Here is a 17,510-nt window from a genome sequence, read left to right as displayed (position 1 = left end):
CCGTTGCAGGGGCGGGGAGCCAGCCGGGGGCCAGCCCGGGAGCTGGTTCTCGACTCCCAGCCCTCCTCAGCAGCAAGCGAGCGGCGTGTGTGTACGAGCAGGCATGGCTGATTGCCTCCTGCATGCATCCGTGCCTCGCTCTCCCAGTAGCGAGAAGGCTGGGTCGTGCTCCCGAAGCCAAATTAACGGTGAGCAGGTTTCACCCTCCTGTACGGCAGCAGCTTGGATCCAACAGAAGCACCCCGAAATGGCTGCTTGGCACTCGGCAGGGGATGCCAGGAGCAAGGATGTGCTACGGGCAGAGGGGGTGATGGAGGATGCTGCAGGCCACCGCGGGGGACCAGGTGGTGGTCACCCAGGGCTGATGTCCTTACTGTGAGACTGGTGGGGTCAAGGACAGAAGCCAAGTGCTAACCCTCCATGTCATCCCAGACTTCAGAGAAAATAAGGGGGATGCCAGGCCCTGCCTTCTTTGTACCTGCTCCCCTCGGGGTCTTAAACTCCCCCTTGGCTGGATTTTAAGGTTGCACCCTGGAGCGGGCTCCCATCCCCTCGCTCCCGCTGGTGGTAGGAGGGAGGAGAGCTGCAGCTCCCAGACAGAAGCTGTTGCTCTGATTCAGGCTGGGCCCAGAGCAGCAGCGGTGAGGCTCTGACCTGCTTTCCTCCTGTCTGCTCATTTTGAAGCGCGAGAAGGAGGCCGCGCTGGGTGGACGCTGAATAATTCAAAGTCAGGCTCCGCAGCACCCCAGGGCTGGGCATCGCCTCTGCCAAAGGGCTGGGATGGCTCAGCCAAAATCCTTCCTCACCAGAGGCAGAGGGGACACGGAGCGGCTGAAATGCAGCATCCCTCTTGTGTACGTACCGGCCAAAGCCGCTTCCTTCCCCGGGATGCCCAGATTCACAGCTTGCTCCCAGAGCACTGGTGCTCAGAGGCTGTTAGTGCTTTCAGCCGTGACATGGCATCTCCTGCTCTCGCTAACGGACAGATTCAAGTGGAGCATGCTGAGTGTGTCTGCCTCTACTCTATGGACCACATTTTCTTCCTTCCTCCCTTTTAGAGACTGCAATGTTCCCTCCCCTGCTTGGTCAGAGACAAGGCAGGATTGTAAGACGGGGAGAGAGACTGTTCATCCAGCTTATGCTTAGCCTCTGAGCGGGGTTTGCTAGAATTAAGGACAAGGAGGGGAGGGGCAGAAAAAAAAAAAATCATACATGAGGTCAGCTTATCCAGCCATGTGTGAGGAGGAGCACAGCAAAGGCAGCCTCAGCAGGTCAGGCAGGCGGCTGGGGAGCATCTTTGGGGGCTCCATGGGAGACGGGGGGGCACCAGGAGCTGGTGAGCATGTGTGGTGCTGGCAGCTGGGAGGGACCCGGCTCCCAGCTCCAAGCCTAATCCGAGTTGTTTATCCCAGCACAGACAGAGCACGAGAAGAAGCAGGCCATGTTTCCTCTATCTTCTCTACAAGCGGTTTGTTCCCCTCAGTTTTGCATCTTTTGCACAATTAGCCCAGTAAAACGAAGCACTGCCCGGTCAGACTTCTCTACCCGTTCACATAAGGCGGAGCATTACTAATGGTTTTCTAATGGTTCTGCTTCTGAGAGTGTAAATTATTGCATGAAGGAGTGAAAACCCAGCGGGCTGTGCTAGGGATCCACTGTCTGGAATGAAATGAGAAATTTTGGTCCCCAAAGTCTCTGTCTGACGGCCTGAGCTCAGGCCTGGGAGTCACTAGAGCCACGTGTGAGTTACGGGCTCAGCCTCCGTGCTCTGCGCAAGTCACCTCTGGAGTCTGAGCAACAGGAATTATTGTGCACAGAGATAATTATTCCCTGCATACTGCACTACAGCTCATTAAAAGTTTGTTAATGTTTGCAAATTGCTGAATAGTGTTTTTCATTGTTGCCTTCTCTGGTGAGGCGGGGACTAAAAGGCAGATTCTGATGGTGACTTGTTCTCTGTGTTATTTTGGTCACAGCAGGCTGGGGCTGCGCTGCACGTAGGGAAAAGGGTTTGTGTTGTGCAACTTCACACCACGGGAGAAAATGCTCTTGACTTTAGCACGCTGCGCAGGGGTCAAGGGGCTGAGTCCCACCAGCGTTAGCTTTGCTTCTCCATCTAAAGCTCGAGACTGTCCTCTCTGCCTTCAAGTAAATGCCTACATCTGAGCTAATTGCTCCGATTTCTGAAAAAAAGCGTGTGACTCCTTACTGGAGCCTCAGCTGGAGATGTTGACTTACCATTAAACGATCTGTGCTACTGCAGTCGGATGATGGGAGTAAAGTATCTTTCATCTTGGAATAGAGACTGCAGATCCACCTTGGGCAAGGACGTGGACATCGTAACCCCCCAGCACCAGATACCTGGGGAAAACAGCTGAGTTCAGTGAAAAAGTCCTGCAGAAGGAACAGGAAAGGGTTAACCGGCCCAGCTTCACCTCTACATTTTTCATGCACATGGACAGCACTACGCCAGGGGCAAGGAGGAGTTGCAGTAATACCTGACAGCTCTTCTCCTGTCTTCCTCTTCCAGGTGTAAATGCAACCTCCACGCTAACCTGTGCACCTTCAAAGAGGGCAGCCTTCAGTGCGAGTGCGAGCACAACACCACGGGGCAGGACTGCGGCAAGTGCAAGAAGAACTTTCGCTCCAGGTCTTGGCGAGCAGGATCCTACCTGCCTCTCCCCAACGGGTCCCCCAACGCATGTAAGTAACCTGCAGCGAGCCAGCCCTGGCCGCACTCCCACCTTGGGCTGCGCAACGCCCACAGATGGGAGCGGATTCTCATCTTGTCCTTCTCCATCTCGAATCAGTGCAGGATGCTCAGCTTTTGAAAGGGAAGCGGGTATTTACAGGTGTCTCGGTACGCAGAAGAATGAGAGAGGATCTGGGTGGATGCGGAGGTGAATTGTTGGCTACTGGTAGAAAAGTGATGAGTCCAAATGGTCGAGAATAGGAAGGATGACCTTGGGCCAAGATAGAGGTCCATGGCTTTGTGGCAGTGCAAATTACTGTCCTTTGAAGAAGACATTATTTAGCCACAGTAGAGCACTGGCTGTCAAGTAGTTCATGGGCTCAGCGCTGGCACTGCTCAGCCGCGGGAGTGCAGGTTGCTTTCTGGATTGCTTTCTGGATCCCGTCTGTGTATGTCGGTATTTCAGGCAAGCGCTGCCAGCCGCGGTCCCTCTGCGCAGCTCCAGTCTCATCCAATTGCCTGCTGGAGCAAGGCGCTGACAGAAGCAAAGGCGCGCAGACGAGATGGAGGATGCATACCCACCATCGTTCGAGCAGGGGAATTGGGGCAGGAAACATCACAGATGGGCCGGTTTCTCCTGGGTTTCTGTCCAGTCCACATTAGCAGACTTGTTTAAATGTCACGGAGCCACAGTAGCCACTCCAGCCTTTCAAGCAGCAGCTTTGAGCGTTACCAAAGAGAATCTTTTCCCTCCCTCCCCCCAGATTTTTTGAAAGATTTATGTGCTTTAAGATGATCAAAGCTGAAAGTCAGGCTCCAAAGGCCGTGACGGGAATGTTTTGTGTGTGCCAGGGCTGGTAGACGAGCAGGTTCTTTGAAAGGGAACGAGCTTGTCAGCTCCCACCAAGCGGCTGCATTGCTTCAAAGGAGCCTGGGAGAGTTTCTGGTGTTGACAGGCACAGACATGCTGTTCTCTCTCTTTCACTCCCCTCCATTCCTTGTGTCTCTTCCTATTTCTCTTTCTCCTCTGCTCTTTCTTCTCCCATTCATCTCTCTTCCCATCTGTCACTCAGTCTTCTTCCTCCTCCCCCCGCCCCGACTCTCTCTCTGTTGCTTCCTCCTCCCCCATCAACATCATCCTCTTCCTCTGCCACAGAGGCATTTCTCTGAAGTCCTCTCTTCTTGGTGGTCCTGCTTCTTCCATCACCGGTCCTGTGCTTTATGTTCATGCAAAGCTAAGACTTTCCATGATTCATCCACTTGTTATAGTAGAGAGGACCATGGACATTGGTCTCCTGGGTGCCGAAAGCCAGAAGCTGGTCCTTGGGTGGCCTTCGACTGGCGGGTTTGAAGCCAGTGGCTTTGCAGCATCCTGTTGAGCAAGTGCTGCAGTGAGAAGGGTGTTCAACCCTTCTCGCTCACGGAGAGCTGCCCCAGGTGCAACAACCTGGTTTAGACCCTACAGCTTGTACTTAGCCCAGTGAACCTCAGAAGATGTGCTTGTCCTTTGCTGGGCTTTAATGGTACGTCAAGGAAATGATTAACAGAAAACCCATCAGCAAGGAACACGCTGGTTTTTCTTCCCCAGGTGAAAGTCTTGAGATGCCAAGACCCCAGACAGCACTGTCTGGTTGCCTCTGTGGTTTGAGAAAAGCAGCTTTTAAGATGTTGCAGCAAACTGATATGCCTATGAGCAAGACCCCTGCTAATTAATTGGTGTTCGGTCCCGTGTCGTGTATCCGTTTGATCTTCTGCTGGTACCAGAGCTGATGGTGTCCTGCTTCCAGTGACCGGGCTTCTTCTTGTTTTTTCTAGGTGCAGCTGCAGGCTCAGCCTTTGGCAGTAAGTAAAAACATAACTGAAATGCTGGCATTTAACACCTCGGTGCATGGTCCTTGTGGATGTCACTAGGAAAAAAAAAATTTGTTATTTTCTGTCCATTATCATTTTCCAGGCAATAAGTCTTCCCTAATTATGCCTCATTTTCTGTCCTGTCAGAGAGTCTTATATTTTCTTCCTTTGACTTCAGTAGCCTCATTCTGCCTCTTCCTCTGGCACGGTTTCCCCCCATGAGGTTCGTTAGAATGGCAGCCGGAAAGGAAATAAAAAAAGACTCTTCAAAACCACCAGTGCTTGCTGTGAACTTTTCCCTCCCAGTATTGCAGACTTCTGCTCTGAGAAGGAGCTGGGGTTGAATTATTTGGCATAGCATCCAGTCTGGGTCACCTTGGGCTATCGATAAAAAAAAATAGAGCGAGTGTGTGTACATCTGTATGTACATGTGTATGTATATGAACATATGTCTATGAAGTGTCGGCAGCAAAGACAGTAGAGCTCAGCGGGGATTTCTACTGAAAGATTGATGGTATGGTAGGACTCCTTATTTAACAAAGCTGGAGGTAGTTTGATATCAAAGCGCCTTGAGTTTTGGATAAGCAGAAACCTGGGTTTGAATGTTGTGGCTTGGAATTACCCTCCAGAAGAAATAAATCGGAGAGCTGAATGAATAATGAATTCTTTGGTTTGCAGGCAATCTCTCTCTTTCAGAGGAGAAATAGTTTCGGAGAAATAGTTTCAGAGAAATACAAATGCAATTAAGAAAAATGCACCTAATTGAAAAGTGGAGGACAGTTTTTTCTGGGTAAATGAGCCATATTTAGATTTTAAGCAAATTTAAATAGTTACAAATTTCAAATAAAAATTAAAAGTCTCCCTTAAGTAATTTAGGATTTAAAAAAATTAAATGTTTTAACAGTCCAAAATATTCTTTGCTTTTCTGGTCAAAACCATTTTGTTAACTCTCTTTTTCCCCCTTAAAGGATCTCAGCATTCTCAGCACTACCTTTGTTTCACTGGAAAATGTTTCCCATCGCATTCTTCTGCTAGGGAGAAGCTGGGGGGGTGCTGGGAGCGATGCGCAGGAGGTGGACAGGAGGGATTTGTGTCCAAGGCCAGTTAAGGAGAGATTATTTAGCCTGCATAGGAGACTAGAAGTGACCTAAATTAAGTATTTAAACTAGCTCAGGGCTATTACGAGATTAAGCACGATAATCTGCATGAAGCAGTGGGACAAACAAGGACAGGAGGGCAGCAGGTGTAAGTTAAGTAGGAATTTGTGTTCCGAGTGTTATTTTAGTTCAGGCTGTTGTGGCGAGCGCGGTGGGGTGGGCACCGCACCCGGGATCACTCCCGCTCACCTCCGCGGGGCTTGCTGGCGTTAAGCCATCGATTAATTTGCTCTGCTGAACGAAGGGTGCAGGTGGAAATTAATACATGCCAATCGTACAGGTTGGTTTCGATGGTGCCGGGTAGTTTGCTGCCTGGGGGTTGGCAGAAGGGAATGGCGTTTCTGGAGCCGGGGCAGGCAGGGCTCTGCCGACTGGCACGTAGACGTCAGGCGGCGGAAGCCCAGCTCCCGGCAGGGTGGGCTGGGGGCTCCTCTGCACCTCCCGCCCGCTCTTCGCCCCATCTTTGTCCAGGCAGGCTTTCACTTCCCCTTTTCAGCTTAATTGGCAATTAGTTTATGATAGAGCTGTAAGTATTTAAGCCAATATCTGCACCAACAGAGTAAGCTGATACAGCCACAGCCTCCGGCCCCTGCACGTACACACGCGCTCGCTGCTTCCAGCGTCATCGAGCTGCCATCGCCTTAATCCTCTCAGTGCCCCAGTTGTAACCGTGCTGAGAAATCGGTCACCAGTTCAGCCCAGCAGCGGCAGCCTTACGGGCGTGCGGGCTGGGAAGGAAACCCTCCGTTCCCTCCCAGTAAGTGCCTCCCACCTCTTCTCTTTGCTTGCTAGCGTATGAGCGACCGCAGCGGGTCACCACTGCAAAAACCACCACCGCAAAAACGACCACCACAACAACACCCACCACCACCACCACCAGCACCTCCCTACCTGCCGCCACCACCCAGCCAGGTGGGTGCCACGCTCCCTGCCTTGCTCGGAGGGCCAGGACTCCGCCACTGGGCTCCTCTTTTCGGCTGCTTCCCATCCCGGCTCTTCCAGTGGCATGTGGGGCTGCCATGGCGGTGGCCCTGGTTATCTGCTCTGTAGGATGATAAAGGGACATGGATAAAAATCATCCTGACTCTGTTCACATCCCCCAGCCTCTGGGCAGTCCTGGTTTGCTTTTCTCTCTATTCAGCCCGAGGACACTTCGACGTGTATAACATGAGCTAGGAGCAAGCAGGGAGCCAGCCACAACAGGTCCACCTCAAAGCCAAGAGACAACCACACCATGGGTTGACATCCCCCCTCACCGGCTGATCTCACTCTGCTGTTGCTCTGTTATCATCAGGGCAGCAAGAATTGAAGCCAGGACTGGATGCAGGGGAAACAACGCTTTTCCCTTTTTTCTCTCAATTTTGTTTTTTTAAAAAGAAAAGGTTTTCAAAACCCATCCCTCCTAGAGCCACTTGGCAACGTTGTCCTGCAGAGGGCTGGCACGGCTGCAGGAGACGCTCTCTTACAGCTCCCATCACAAGGCAGGGCAGGAAAGCAATGAAGGCTTTACTGTCCCACCGTAAAATTAAACCACGTACCCAGTCTTGCCTGGCTGGAAGGAAGGGGAATTGTACCCCACCTCCTGCCACTCATCGGCAGACTCAGAGCAGCCCGCAGGCTTTGCTAAGCCATGCCAGGGACGGGACTTTGGATCAAGGGAGAAGCTGGCTCTGTCCTTGCTGGCTTTCCCAATCCTGCATCAAGTCCTGCTGGCCGGACTCGGGATGTAATGCAGGCTGGCTGCTCAAGGGCAGTTTTCCTAGGGCAGAGCCGCACTCCAACATTCCCCAGGCGGCCGCTGTACGAGCGGGCAGGGCGCGTGCGGGGCTGGAGCTCACACACGCGCCAGAAACACCCTTTCCTAATTTCTAAAATCACCCCGTGGAGGAAAACTTTTGTCCTTTTTCTGCGGGTTCCTCCTCCCTTCCCCCGTGAACAAGGAGACAGCGTTTTCACTTGTCTTTTGGAAATGAGCAGATAAAACTTAACAGCAGGACTTTTTTTTAAGCTTCTCATGGGGGAATTAGACACGCATTCCTCCCCTTGCCATGCTTTCTGGGCCTGATATTTCCCAGGAGGACGTTTTACACCCACAGTATGTTAGTAACAGTCTGTCTGGGGGAGCTGCCAGAAGCCAGTCAAAGGGATGAGGAAACTTGATTGCATGTTTATGCAAATATAGATATATTCATGGAAGTACCCTGCTTGAGTAGTTAATCAGGAAGCTGAGGGTTTAGCTCCAACTTCCATGGAGTTGGAATGACCCTGGGCAAAAGAGTGCAAGTCTCTTGTCTGTTTAGAAGTGCTCCTCACCCAGGTCCACGTTGTACGTCCATGTTCATCCACCACCCCTGCCCAGAGCTCACATCATCACCATGGCCCCAACAGCAACAAGATCACGTCTACATCTACACCACACTCTTGGGGTCATTTGATTTTTATCCATGCTCACCTTTAGCAACATTTTAGGTCCATTTTTTTGCAAGTGCTGTGTACGCGTGGGTGGTGTGTTTGGTGTCTATCTCGTGTCGTATATCTGGGGCAGGCAGGACGGCATCTGTGTGGGGTTGGGGGGTGGCGGGGGTAGTCTCTCCTGCCAAACTGCTCCGAGGGACCTGGGAGACATCATGCACCTCAGGGTTTATTCCTTCTCCAAAACCTGCTTCCTGGGCAGAGAAAATGTTTTCATAATGCTTTCATTAACTGATGGCAAAGGACAAAATAAATAAATACATCACAGTCCAGCCACCACATCTCTGGCTTGATATGGTCAGGGCTGAGCTCAGAGCTCCTCGCCCCCATCCAGACCCCCATCCATGTTTCTGCACAGCCAGGTCCAACCCCAGAATGGTGTGCCTGGGGAGGAGACAGCCTCTGGAGAGGCTGCTCCAAATAAGAAGGTAGTCAGAGCCACCCAGCAGCTCAGGGACCTGCTGTCTTACGTGGGCAGCATGCTGGGTTTGATGCCAAAGACCCATTGTGTGCCTTTGACCAGCAACAGGGAATCAAGGCACAGCCTAATTCTGATCTGCTTTTGACCAGAGACCTTCTCCTCCCCCTCCAGTCCCGCAATATGTCAAGTACTTCTTTAAGTACCGTGACATCCCCAAGGGATTGTGAATGTAACTCGCTTGGAGCTCAGGAAAAACACCTTGCTGAAGAGGTGACCCTTCGAGCTCCTGGTAAGGCACCTGTTTGCAGGAGACGCAATAACCCCAAGCTGGCTCAGAGTCCCAAAGTGAGATACTCTGTCACTACCTCCCGTCTGAATTTTAGAAGCATTGAACAAATCCCTCCTTGCTTTAAAGCCAGCTCAGCAAGCCAGACATTTAAAAAAAAAGTCCTGTTGAGGCCCTGCCCCGTCCCTGTGCTGTTTCACCCTCTAATTTACACACTGTCTTCTGCCCTTTGAATTTCTGCTTCCCACCATAAGCAAGCATCGTCAGACCAGCCTCTGAGTTCGCTGCCCCTGTGCCCGTGAGAGAAACACAGAAAAACCCAGGTATTTAAAGCCAGACCGATGTGTTTTTCCCTTCTCCTTCATGCCTCCGCACACTAGTGGGTAGCAGCAAAGCAGAAAGCAACGTAGCACGTAGGCTAGAGGAGTAGATTAGATTTAGGTTGTCTCTGGGTTGCGTGGATCTGCTAGACATCTGCTTCCTTTGGCTGCTCGTGGTGTTTTCCATGGTCAAGGTGGAGCTGTGGTCATGTTCGTAGGACGCTTTTGTGCTCGGTCGCCTGCGGTGAGAGGGGGGAGAAGAATGAGTTTATGGGCACGATCTGTGGTCTGAAGGCAGTCGAGGCTGCCAAAATGGGTAGAAGGAAGGGAAATCGCAGAGTTACCCTAAGGAGGATGAATTAAGTGCTATTCTCATTTGCCTTCTGCAGTTCTGTTATTTCGAAACATTCCTTGAAGCCTGTCAAATTCTTCCTTGCCATTTGTTACATTTTTCCCACTTTCAAAATAAGCAAAAAAAGCTTTTGGGTTTTTCTTCTGCCTCCATTCCCCCCCCCTCCCCCCAGTTTGTAGCAGTTTCAGCAGTGCCAGTTCACCTCTGGGGAAAACAAAAACCCACCTGAGCCCTGCTTGATGATTAAGAGCTCCAGCAGGAAGACAGCACCAAAAGCCTGGCTTTGTGTAGGTCCTGCAGAAACGGGACCCTGTGTTTACGTTTTGAGAAGGACTTTTTCAGGGTCCTTCCCCACTACTCCTGTGCTGTTTCCCCTGATGGTTTTTGCTGTAAAGCGTGACTTCTTGGGTCAATTTATTCTACTTCCCCAGAAACCCACCAAGACCAGCGATTTTTATCAGGGCTGATACAAGCCCCCGAGATAAGAGCTGCCCAGTGTTTCCTATTTGTATGAACTGGGTCTGGGGGTGAAACGTGTCTCTCCCCCTCCTGAAACGTAAAACTGTCCATTAATATCCCAGAGCTACAAGGGAAAGGTTCTCAGGATAATGAGCATTAATAATTTTCCTGGCTCTGTAAATGCGATTGAGTGGAGGTGTATGTGAATGACTAAAAAGCAAAATGCCTTCAGGGCTGTTTTTTATTGTGGCTCTAATTAAACCCTTGCCAATTTGCACAGGGCTTTTTTCATATTCTCTTTAACACCATATTAATATCAATTGGTTTCCACTTTCCAGCTGAAAAGGACAATGTCTATCACCTTCTCTTACAGCTTGTCATTAAAAAAAAAAAATCTTTTTTTTTAATTCTGCATTGTTTATCATCCCCTTGACGAGGCTGGGAAATCACATTTCTCTCCTACTCGGGTTTGTCCTTTGAAACTTGGCAAGGATCGAGATTTTTTTTTTTCCTCCTCCTCCTTATGTTACCCAACTGGAGCTTGAAATTAATAATATGGCTTTTAAAATTTTATTCCTTGGTTTGTTTTCTAGCAAACCTGAAGATAGTTACCAATATTGAGGAGATTGGGAGGGGTATGGAGCCAGTGAGGGTGAGGGTTTGCAGGGAAATCAAACAAGTGATGTATAAATTTCTTGCTGGTTTAATTTCTCTGCAGTGGCTTGCAAATTCTTTAACTGATATTTCTGAGGGACGAGCAGAGCCTGAAGGAGGGCCTAGAAATTTGCATTAGAAACCAGGACTTTATGCCTCCATCATAAGACACCTATGCTAATTCTCAGTTCCATTATTTCCAAGCAGAGAGGGGTGCAGATCAGTCGCTGAGGTCCTTATGCAAACACAGGAGCAAAACGCCGTGCGTCCAGCCGGGCTGAGAACGGGCAGCTCAGCGCACCGCTGCCCTCCTGCCCTTTGCATCGCAAGGGCTGCCCGGCCCCTCCAGTGCCCGGGGACGCACCAGCTGCCCAATGCCAGCAGCAGCACTTGCATCGAGCGGGCAAGGTGTGAAACCCCGCGCGGCACAGGGTTGGGTCGGGTTTGTCCTCCAAAGCTCTGGCCCTCCATCAGGGCGCTGCAAAGCTCCTCGCCGGTTGCCAGCTCCCCCCAGCACGGCCGGTAACACAGCTTTCCCCTTTGATCGCTGCAAGACTACACCGGCTTGTCGGCAGCTGCCCCGCTGCAAGTGGGCTCTCCCCCGGCCAAGGCTGGTCCAGGAGCAGAAGGTAGGGGACATGTGGCTGAGCTGGGTCCTGCCAGTGAGTACCAGCTCCCAACACTCAGCGAATGCTTTAGTTTCTAGTTCTGCACCTCTGTTTTCCATGCATCTCTCTCTGCTTCCTGCCTGGGAAAAAGCTCAGGGTTTGTCTGTGCCCGACACGCAGGTGGGAATCTGGTGAGGCTGGATTGAGCCTCAGGGTTTAGTCGTATACATGAAAGATGAGGATGGCGAGTGGTAGAAGAGATTGTTCACAGCTTGCTGCTGGGGTGAACAGAGAGGATCATGGAAATCCTGTCGTCTCCCACGACTGGAGTCTGTTTGTAGAGCAGAATAACTTTGTAAATAGATAGGTCTGTGTTGTTTATAGCGTAAATGCCTTCTTATGTATTTCCTTGCTTCGGACCTCCTGTGTGACTGCCTAAGGTGAGCTGCTGCTGGTGGGAACCTTGGGAGGCTTCACGCTGGCTGTTGAGGCTGAAGCTTCTCCTCCTCAGGGTTCCCACCAGCACACACGCTTCGGCAGTTGCCCGTTGGTGCTCCCCTCCTGTTTCCCATCTGAGATGCCTGTAGCTCGCTCCAGCCGTAGACATTAGCATCCCTTACAGTGCAGAACTGGACTGTAACAACTGCTGAAGCTGGGCCCAGGACACAAACCAGTGTTTGGAAATACTCAACTGGGGGGCAGAAAGTGCTGAAATTGGGGCTCTTTGGAATTGTTGTGCTTTTGGGCCTGTCTCTCACCTCAAAGAGAGGCAAAACTGTATTCGATAATAGGCCTACACCATGGGCATCAGTGCCAGGTGATGCTGACAGGCTGTGCTGAGCAAGGGCAGCTTCTGAGTCTTGACAGTGGTCTGCAGATTTAGCTTCTCTCCGTGCTTGGGCAAATGTAATGACCACATGCCAACACTCACCCATCCAGCAGCTCCCGTGCTCTCCCCTTAGGAGTACGTCTTCTGTCTCTCTTCACACTTAAAGACTCTAATTTCCAGCAGACTTTGGCTTTCTCAACCAGATATGGCTCCACCAACCCACCCTAGATACCTGCCTAGAGCTTCCAGTGTCCCTTTGCCACCTTTTTAAGCAAACAAGAGGGGGATCTGTATTAAATCTGATGTTCTCTCTAACTGATGCCACCATAAGCTGTTCAGCGCCCACCAAACACAGCAGCACTTGGACCCAAGCCGAAGCCACCAGACCCTCCCAAGAACATTCGAGGTAAGGCCATGCCCGTCCCCAAGGATGGGCCAGGAAAGGTTTCTCCCCCAGTGCCCATAGGCCAGGACAACCCACCCGTCCTTGGCATGACCCACCATCGTACAACCTGCTCTCCTACTCAGAGGGTCCACCTCAGCTCAGTTCTGCTCATCCAGTCCCATGGAGATCTTTTTGGAGACGTGTTTGGGGCTGGGATGGCTGTAGATGTGTCCCTGGGCCCCAGGAGAGCCCACGGGCACCTCAGCTGCTTTGGGAAGGGGTTTCTTGCCATGGGGCAAGGGGCATACACCTTCCCCTGGCCAAGATTAATTGGGCAAGATTAATTGGGCTGATTGGCTGCTCTGGCCCAACAGGGCCAAGCCTCTTCAGCAGACCACCCTGCTCCCAACACCCTGTAGAGCCTCCTCACGGCCATGGCCCCCTCCTCATGAGGGATAGGCACAACTGTGGGGTCTTCTACACAGGGATATGGCCCCCAGGGCCACCTGCAGCACCCACTGCAGAGATGTGGGGCTTTGGAGCACCCCGGGGACCTACTGAGCTGCTCCTTCCCCTCTGGGCTGCCCCACTTCCCGCATGGCGGGGACAACAGGCCCTGGTCCCCCTGCGCTGTGCTGGTCTGCTGCTGAGTGCCTGTGAGGAGAGGCTACTATGTTCCATGCTCAGCCATTGTGCCAGGGGATGGAGGAGGCCGTGGTGGCAGAGCAGGGCCTGGGCACAATGGTGGCCTGTCATGGCCATGGAGGCTGGAGAGGCCATGTTGGTGGAGGAGGGTCTGGACCCCGTGCCAGCCCACCATGGGACCAGGGGAAGCCATGGAGACCCGAGGAGGCCCCGATGCCACAGCAGCCTCACAAATGGCATCAGAGGCAGGAGTGGGCCTGCTCTGACCATGGCTGAGCCGTGGGGGTGGGGAGCATGGCCACCTCCTGCCATGGCTATCACTGTGGGGATGTGACCAGCACCGGTGGGATGTAGCTGGCAGTGCCCATCCAGCTCCTCCCTGAGCACCACAGCGCTGTGCAAGGGCTTGCACGCCACAAAAACCGGCAGGACCCGCTCCTAAACACCCTATGGGATCTCAGCGCTGCTCAACCTTGCTTCTTACTGGGGTTACCAAAGCACCAAACCCCCCAAGGACCAAACCCCATCAGCTCGATTTGGAAGCGATGGCCTTTACCCCCAGTGCCCCGGCCATTCTGTGTGGGACAGGGGTCTGGCTGGCAGCACAGCCCAGAGGAAGCACCGTCCCAGCCGGGGCAGCCCCTTACCCTGAGGGATTATCCTAGCCCAACCGTGCTGGGCTGGCCCTGGGAGCCCTCTCCCCACCACAGCACTCAGATATGTTTTATCCTCTCGCGTAGCGGCTCCGAAGAGCAAAGCAGGGCGCACAGCACACTCTGCAGGCAAGAGGCACGGGAAGAAGCCAGGTATGTGCTGCTGGCGGGGACAAGCTGGCCTGGAGCGGCGCGTGCTCAGCAGGACCCTGTAGCAAGCCCTGCCAGATACCACCTCCGTAGCGTTTGTGCTCTTAGCTGTACTCCTAGCAGCTTTTTTGGTGCCGGTTGGCATGACCTCCATCAAACTGAGGCCATGACCAATAGATTTTTTTAAGCTGTTTTGACTTGTAGATCTTTATCCTGAGTAACCCAATTCATGCCACCGAACGTGCGTAACGGGGGGATGCGTGAGTAGCTCCTCTGCCTCAGCCCCGGCTCTGCGCATTGCAATAGCGCGGTGCGTTGAGTTTTTCATGCATCAAACTTTGAGGAGGGGAGAAGAAGAGGAGAAATTTAGCAGCTACCAGCTGTCTGGTGCAGAAATAGATGCCGGTGCTGCCAGAGCAGTGTTCTTGGCTTGGCTCGGCATTGTTCTCGTAGCAGAGCTGCTTGCGGTAGGGTAGGATGCGGAGTGGTGCTAAGGGCAAGAAAAAGCATGTCTCTGATTTTTCTTAAGCATCCTCAAAGAGCTCAAAACTCATCCGGATCAAATCGGACTCTGGCCCAGTGGCTCCTATTGAAACATATAAAGGTAAGAGGAGGGAGTGCGGTGCTCCAGGGCTCCTAGTCTTCGCCCAGGTGATGTGGTCCAGCAGCCTCCGACATGGAGAAGATGGGGAGGGTTTGCCTGTCCGAGTTGTGGTTAGCTGTATGTAGGAGTGCATCCCTAGGGTGAAACAACGCTTGGGAATTGCAGCAGCCAGAAGTATTTGAGCTGAAATTCTTTGGGTATTGGTCAAACAGGCAGAGGTTGTTTCACAGATTACAACGGACTCTCAGCTCTTCCTCAGGCAGCTGTGAACCATGGGGAAACCTCTGCCCTGCTCCATCTTCCCTGGTCATCATTTCATTGAGACGAGTCTCCTCCTCCAGTCACATGTGCATGCTGCATGCCAACCCACACCCTTCCCTCCCATCCCTCTGCCATCCTTGAATGTTTAATGCTAGAGCTTGGAACAAAACCCCAGCTCCAAGCCTCCCTCCTCCTCTCCGAAGGCTGGGGGAACTCAGACCTGGTTGACACTTTCTGCTCGCGTTATGCTCTGCCCATGCTGGCTGGGACAACTCCTGGCCAGGACAGCTGGGCCACAAGGCAACGAGGGTACCTCCTCTCCTCCTGCATACAGTTTTAAACTTCCAGAAAGATCCAGCATCCTGAATCTAACACTGCAAGGTAGTTGCCATCCCGTCACGGTAATAAAAAGCAAACAAAAGAAGCAAGTAATCAAATTCCTCTGGCTACAAATTAAACCTACCTGGTTGTTTTCTAACACATGCCCACAGCTGAGAGAGGTCAGCCCTGGGGACAGGAACAGTGCTCGGCCAAGTGATGGTGGCATCTCATCCTGCCGGCAGCCTTTGCAGGTGTCCCTGTGCTGTGCCAGGCAGCCCTGGTTCAAACCCTCACGCACTTGTCCACCATCTTTTGAAGGACCCCACGCAAGCCATGCTTCCTGGCATACACTCATTTTAAGCATTTAACCTGAGAGTCACCGTACTTCACAACCAGCATCGAGCTGGGAGGTACAACAGCAAGGGGGATGCTGAGAAGGGACACGGAGGGGAAAAAGCCAGAGAGGGAGTGAGGTTTTACCTGGGCACGCAGCAGCTTCAGCTCCACTTCAGCCTTGTCCAGGGCTTTCCCGTGGCTGGAGGCAGCGGGCGCTGCTGCACCCTCTGCCAGCCCCGTCCCACGGGCCAGTCCCCTCCTTGCCACAGCGAGGCAGAGCGCAGCCTTCGGCAGAGCCATTGCTGGGGCTCTGCACCCCGGCGCAGCTCCCATGCAGGTCCTACAGCCCCACCAGAGCCAAACCCAGGCACCGAGCTGAGCTCTGCTCGTTAAGGCTCTTTAATTAACACCTGACTCCCCTCCACAGCCCACTGCCTGCTCCCATGATTATACATTTCCTTAAAGAGATCGTGTCCTGGCACAGCGGGGGGCTGGCTCCTGCCTGTCCTCGCCCCAGGAGACAGAGGTCCCTGACCCCGCTCTGCTCTCTGAGCAATGACTTCCAGCCCAATCCCCCCATGGCAGTGAAGAACAGCAGCCGCTGCATGCACTCATCCTGCCCAGCCCACCCCAGCCCTGCGTCGGCAATGGCCATGGTGTTTCAGCCGAGCCGGAGCCTCCTCCAAAGCTGCTTTGGAGGGAGGATGCTCCCGGCCCAGCTCCCCAGCTCTCTCCTCCTCTCCGCAGACTGCGAGTGCTACGGCCACTCCAACCGCTGCAGCTACATCGACTTCCTCAACGTGGTGACCTGTGTGAGCTGCAAGCACAACACGAGGGGCCAGCACTGCCAGCACTGCCGCCTGGGCTTCTACCGCAACAGCTCGGCAGAGCTGGACGACGAGAATGTATGCATAGGTGAGCGCTCCGGCGGCCTCGGGCTGAGGCACCGGGACGTGGGATGGTTCCTGCGGGACCTCGCTCTATGGGGTGGGCTTCAGTTCAACCCCTCTCTGGAGGGTGGTGTGTCCACCTGCATGCTCCCCAAGGACAGCAGCCATTAGGGCCTCTGCAGCCCACCAAGGCTTCTCTTCCCCGAAAACAAAGCCCAAAATAATATCTTTCCAACTTGATTCAGATGCATTGCTCTACCAGGAGCTGCTCAGCTCCAAAGGGGGGGGTCTTTGCACCCATGGCTGTTTGCACTGTTGGAGCCTCTCATGAAACCATGCCCTCCCAGTCCCTTGGTCTCTAACAGCCCTCCCGTAGCATGCAGCCAGCCTTTTCCAAAGGCCCCAACACCTCCCTCGGGGCATTAGTGGGCACAAAGCCTCAGAACAGGCACTAACAGCCCTGTCTTTGGCCAGAATGTAACTGCAACCAGATCGGCTCCATGCACGACCGCTGCAACGAGACCGGCTACTGTGAATGCAAAGAAGGCGCCACGGGGCCCAAGTGCGACGACTGTCTGCCCAACTACTACTGGAGACAGGGCTGCTTCCGTAAGTGCCCCAGCAGATTCACGTCCCCCTGAGCCAGAGGGACAGAGGGAGGGGTGAGATGGGTCCAAACAAGAGGGGGATCTTCAGCATCGCCTGCTCGGGTGCCCCGTGGTGCTCAGGGTGTAGAGTGAGCAGACTCCAGCCATTCCTCCCAAATCCAAAATGACTTGATGGCTTTGCCCCTGGAGTTTGCAGCCCCCACTGTGTTCCTCTGGCCTTGGGGCTGCTCTAGCCCTACGAGGGTTGAATAATTTAACCCCTAGGAGCTCGAGAAGAAAGCCAAAAGCTTCTAGTTTCTGCTGCATTCAGGGGGTTTAACATATCCCAGATTAACACCTACGACCTTCCCTCCCACCTCGTAGCCAACGTCTGCGACGATGAGCTCCTGCTCTGCCAGAACGGCGGCACCTGCTACCAGAACCAGCGCTGCATCTGCCCCGTGGGCTTCAAGGGGGTCCTGTGCCAGCAATCCAGGTGCGAAGCCGACAAAAAGGACTGCGACAGTGCCCCCGGCGTGTGCGGCAGCCTCGGCACCATCCTCCTCGGGGTGCTCGC

General features: G+C 53.2%; 1 protein-coding gene across 1 annotated transcript in view; it reads left to right on the top strand.

Annotated features, from left to right (window-relative positions):
* NTNG2 (netrin G2) overlaps positions 1 to 17,502 on the top strand; it is a gene marked incomplete at its 3' end in the record, with an annotated part of 47,095 nt that extends 29,593 nt beyond the window's left edge. The window contains 5 exon segments of the mRNA XM_009572634.1: positions 2,531 to 2,703; positions 4,508 to 4,534; positions 16,204 to 16,371; positions 16,821 to 16,955; positions 17,318 to 17,502. Of these exon segments, the coding sequence (XP_009570929.1) occupies positions 2,531 to 2,703; positions 4,508 to 4,534; positions 16,204 to 16,371; positions 16,821 to 16,955; positions 17,318 to 17,502 (688 nt within the window).
* Positions 17,503 to 17,510: the final 8 nt, after the last annotated feature.

Source organism: Fulmarus glacialis, unplaced genomic scaffold (assembly GCF_000690835.1).
Source record: "Fulmarus glacialis isolate BGI_N327 unplaced genomic scaffold, ASM69083v1 scaffold28332, whole genome shotgun sequence".
Lineage (NCBI taxonomy): Eukaryota > Metazoa > Chordata > Aves > Procellariiformes > Procellariidae > Fulmarus > Fulmarus glacialis.
Note: the sequence above shows the minus strand (reverse complement) of the source record. Positions and strands in the feature narration are given on the sequence as shown.